The sequence below is a fragment of the Pinus tabuliformis genome, chromosome 3_2 (assembly GCF_031772625.1).
Source record: "Pinus tabuliformis cultivar Carrire ecotype Pingquan chromosome 3_2, CPIR1, whole genome shotgun sequence".
Lineage (NCBI taxonomy): Eukaryota > Viridiplantae > Streptophyta > Pinopsida > Pinales > Pinaceae > Pinus > Pinus tabuliformis.
Genome location: NC_142302.1, coordinates 599,252,155 through 599,257,052, shown reverse-complemented (window position 1 = coordinate 599,257,052; position 4,898 = coordinate 599,252,155). Strand labels below are relative to the sequence as shown.

General features: G+C 40.2%; 1 protein-coding gene across 1 annotated transcript; it reads right to left on the bottom strand.

Annotated features, from left to right (window-relative positions):
• Positions 1-2,187: 2,187 nt before the first annotated feature.
• Positions 2,188-4,139, bottom strand: LOC149182014 (uncharacterized). Its single transcript, XM_089414425.1, has 2 exons — positions 3,048-4,139; positions 2,188-2,907 (listed from the first exon to the last, which is right to left on the bottom strand). Exons 1-2 carry the CDS (start codon positions 4,137-4,139, stop codon positions 2,188-2,190), a joined length of 1,812 nt encoding a protein of 603 aa, XP_089270551.1.
• Between the last annotated feature and the right edge of the window lie 759 nt (positions 4,140-4,898).

The window sequence follows — 4,898 nt, the reverse complement described above, 5'->3', positions numbered from 1 at the left end:
CTTTGGGAATGAGGGCGATAAAAGTTGAATTGAGCGAAGGCAATAGCCAGTGAAGAGAGCGTGATTCCTCCACCATTTGCCACACTTCCTCTTTTATAAGCTCCCAGAAAGAGTGGAAGAAAGTTGTGGAGAAGTCGTCCAGTCCCAGAGCTTTGCCCTCCTTAAGCTGCTTCATGGCCAAATCCACCTCCTCGGGCGCTACAGGTCATAGAAGGAGTTGGTTGTGTTCTTCTGTGATAACTTTTGGCACATTTTGAGTGATCTTTTCTATAGCATGCCGTCTATCAATATGGGGTTCTTATAGGACCTCCTGGAAGTGATTGATGAATTCCTGTTCAATCTCTGCATGGTTTTCCACTCTTTCCCCCCTTGCTTTTGTATTAAAGATATAGTATTGTGCATTCTTCTTTGAATAGTAGTTATGTGGAAGAATTTAGTGTTTCTTTCGCCTTCTTTTAGCCATCTAATCCTAGATTTCTGCTTCCAGAGAATTTCTTCCTGCTTTCTTCTCTCCTCCAATTGATTATGTACAAGGATAATTTTAGGGGCGAATGTTCGCCCTTTGGCGAAATTAAGGGGTTTTAAATTTTTAGTGGGCGAATATTTTGTATCATAGTACATTTTTACAAATCACCTCAAATAGCCCACCTTATTTTAAGGGAGAGGGTAAAAAAGGTAAATTTAGCCCTTGAAATTAGGACTTACAACCTTCCATTCGCCCATTTTCAAGAATAGGTTTTATTTAAGTGAATCCATTCACCCATTTTCAAGAATAGGTTTTATTTAAGTGAATCCTATGGGCCAAATACCATATTTACAAAAGAGGTATGGTAAATTAATAAAAATATAAATAAATGAGAGGTATGGTAAAAAAATAAAACATTTTTTATATTTACTCCATAAGTCACCTTATATACATGTAAGGGTGTAAACAAATAAAAATATAAGTAAAGTGGAGGTTTGGTAAATAAATAAAATGTCTTTTTATACTTACTCAAAAGGTATGGTAAATAAATAAAAATATAAATATAAATAAACTAGACGTATCGTAAATAAATAAAACCTCTTTTTATATTTAGTCCATAACCCTCGTTCTATTTATGAAGGCTCAAGAAAGAGGTTTTATTTAAGTGAATCCTATGGGCCAAATACCATATTTGTAAAAGAGGTATGGTAAATTAATAAAAATATGAATAAACGAGAGGTATGGTAAACAAATAAAACATTTTTTTATATTTACTCCATAAGTCACCTTATATTTACGAACACTCAAAAAATGGGTTATATTTAGGTGAAACCTATGGCCAAAATACTATGGGACAAATACCATGGACTAAATTGTTATTAATACCATGCAAAAAACCATTATTAACCCTAATATTAGAATTAATAAAAATAAAAATGGCACATGGTATTGACCCATGGTATTCACCAAAATGGCACATGGTATTGACCCATGGTATTCACCTGGAATGTAGCCTATTTAAATGGGGGAATTAAACCAGCATGTAGCCTATGCTAAGATTCACTAGGACTTTACAAAGTTTTATTATTTAGTGAAAGACTCCAAGATCTTACAAGATTTTATAATTGAGTAAAATATTCTAATAAAAATAAAAATGGCACATGGTATTGACCCATGGTATTCACCAAAATGGCACATGGTATTGACCCATGGTATTGACCTGGAATGTAGCCTATTTAAATGGGGGAATTAAACCAGCATGTAGCCTATGCTAAGATTCACTAGGACTTTACAAAGTTTTATTATTTAGTGAAAGACTCGCCAAGATCTTACAAGATTTTATAATTGAGTAAAATATTCGCCATGCCTGGTGAGAGATTCGCCAAAAAATTATATATACATATTATATTATTGATAAAATCGCCTTCCATTTTTCCTATATACCATGAAGATTCGCCCATTTATTATATTTATAAATTTAGGGGGGGTTCTTAAAATTTTCCCTGATTATGTATGTGCTTTTCCCGTTCCAGAGTCCCGTCCTTGTATCCCTCTATGATTATCAGTTGCTGGAGATCTTTCATTTCCTTGTTGAGGTCTTCTTGGGCCTGAAAGATGTTGCCAAAAGTCTCTTTATTCCAGCTTTTGATTTGGGATTTTAGGAATTTGAGCTTCTTTTGAAATTGGAACATTTTTTATTCCTCTGGCGCAGAGAAGTTGTTCTAGGTGAATTTGATGAAGTCGTTGAAAGCTGGATGGGATAACCAAAATCCTTCAAATCTAAATGGACGTCTGGTTGAGTCGCCTGGTCGTTGCCATTGGAGATAGATAGGCCAGTGGTCGGATCCGGAGTATGGAAGGATGGATGCTGATATGTCGCCTCCGAGATGCACTGCATTATCCGAGATGAGGAATCTATCACGTTTTGAAGCAATTTGATGCCGCCCAGCCCTGCGATTTCTCCAGGGGTGCATTCCATTGGAGGTTTGCATGTCTATTAGCATATTGTTGTGGATAAAATCTTTGAAGTGGTCTGTTTCCTGTTCCAGCCTGGCCCGACCTCCCGTCTTTTCCTCTAACTTGGTGGTCATATTGAAGTCTCCTCCAATGATCCATAGAGGATGGTCTCTATTGTAGTTGAGTGCTTCCATGGTATCTAAAAGAGAAATTTTGTTGGTTGCTTCCTGCGGAAAGTAAACCATGGTGAGATGACCATGAGTGTTAGTGCCAATAATGTGAAACGTTGCCTGAATAATGTTATGGGATGCATGGAAATTTGAAAGCGTTATTGCTTGCGTATTCCAGGCAATTGCAAAACCTCCAGAGGCACCTAACGCGTCCACAGCAACCGAGTGACAGCCTGGCCAAGCTTTTGAAAGGATGTTTCCCAGGGTGTTACTGTTGCATTTTGTTTCCTGCAGAAAGAATATCTGGGGCTGTTCCTGCTTTATCATATTTTTAATCATTCTGAGTTTCCCAGGGCTATTGAGCCCTCTTAGATTCCATGAAGTGAGCTTCATGATTCACTATTAGTAGTGGGCTTGTAGTACTTTGTCAATTTAGCATATCTGCCTGAGTCAACCAGGATTTTCCCTATGGCTATAGTTCGCTGGAGATCTGTCTTTCTTCCACGTTTTTTGGTGTCTTTTGGAAGGAGGTAGCCGTCCCATTGACTTCCCGGTTGTATTCCCAATTGCTGTTGCTGATAGGCTCTGGATATGATAACTTCCAGAGTACTAAGCTGATGCTCTTGGATTTTGTCATACTCCTTCTTTTTGCAAACTTGTTCCAGTTCAAAAATGTCTAGACCGCCCAGATCTATGCTTTCCGGTTCTTCATCCATGTGTTGCGCTTGACTGCTTTCCTCTGAGATGAGCGCTAAGTGCAAGGATTGGTTTTGGGGATCGTCCACATCCATCTCCTTGGATTTCCCTTCAGGGTTTTTTGGGCCTACTTTGAGAGTCCCACTTAAGATTTTTGGAGGCAGGGGTTTGGGAGAGGAGGCCGAAGGAGGGATCAGGGGAGATGAGATAATCGGCTGAGGGATTGACACAGAGATCTGGGTTGGGTCTTTCGGAGTTTTTGCCAGAACCTCGAAGCTGTTGCTCGTGGAGGGGATGGAAGCAGCATCCTGATGGGGTTTTTTCCCAGAGGAGGGTTTTTTGTGCGATCTCTTGCGACTTGCAACCTTGGTGAAACCCTCATGGTCCGCCTTGCCTGAGAGTTCAGAGGCTTGTGGATGAGCATTTAGAGGGCAGTCCCTGAACAGATGTCCAAGGGCATGGCATTTACGACAGCGAAAGGGAACATGTTCAAAATCTAAGGGTTGAATCCATTCATAGTCATCGTGGAAGAGACTTACTGATTCCGGAAGGGCTTTGTCCAAGTGCATGAAGACACAGATGTGGGCGTATGAGGTATATCTACACAGCTTCGTTTCTTCAGCAATTTTGACAAACTCTCCCAACCCCTTTCCTATCTCTCTGAGTGATTCTTCATCCCAATATTCCACGGGGAGCGAGTATAGCCTAATCCATACTGGCACCCAGCTGAGATCCTCCTTGTCAGGGTTGAATCTCTCTCTCCAAGCTCTTAAATACAAGCTAGCAGAGTTGAAGAAATAAGGACCTTCATCCATAACCCTATTTCGATCTTCGATGCAGAAGAAAATCATCGTGAAAAACCCTTTCGGTCCTAGCTGCAAGGTGATCTGTCCCTTGGGTTTCCATTTGGCTGAAATCCATCCATGCAAGGCTTTTTCTGTCGGCTAGAATCCAAAAAATATTCCAATGAGCGCATGGTCCTTCATGTATTGGATCCGACCATTGATTTGGTGGCTCGGAAGTTCTATTTTGGGTCTTTCAGTAGCTACAGGTCTGCATATCAATGAGGTACACTTTGGCGTTTCCTGTTGCTTGGACTTTCCTTCTTATTCTTCATTGTTTCTGTCAGGCTGCACATTGAAGTCTTTTGTCGTTTCTTGCATCGGAGGGTACCGTTCTTCTTTGTCATGCTAAGCAGTGCCCATAGGTTCAGTCGTATTCATCGCTTGAGGACCACTTTCAGAGGTGGGGGGGGGGGGGCATTGGAACCCCCCCTGGGGGAATGCCATTGTGGCGTAGCGAGTAACAGTAGGATGCAGTCACGGTATGGAGTGCGAAATGGAGAGAGGAGCCAGAAAAAGGATATCAGGATGCGTCGTTGCAGAGGCGCTTCAGAACCCTAGGTTGCAGAGCCTTCCAACACTCATCATCGAAATCAACAAGTATTATGAAAGCTATAAGTGCAACACTTTTTACAACTATATTTATAAAGCATAGTAACTAATTCTTTTAATATATAACATAATGATCACGTAGTTTTACTAATTTTTTACTAAGCAATAGAGACAAGCTATTATGTAGCACTTGTTTTTATCATGTATCACTTTTAT

What these genes read in the sequence shown, in the direction of transcription:
- LOC149182014 (XM_089414425.1), bottom strand. Translation starts at nt 4,139, where the DNA reads ATGATTTTCTTCTGCATCGAAGATCGAAATAGGGTTATGGATGAAGGT. An exon ending in TAGCCATAGGGAAAATCCTG is followed by an intron (nt 2,908 to 3,047) that starts GTTGACTCAGGC and finishes ATGATAAAGCAG; the next exon opens with GAACAGCCCCAGATATTCTT.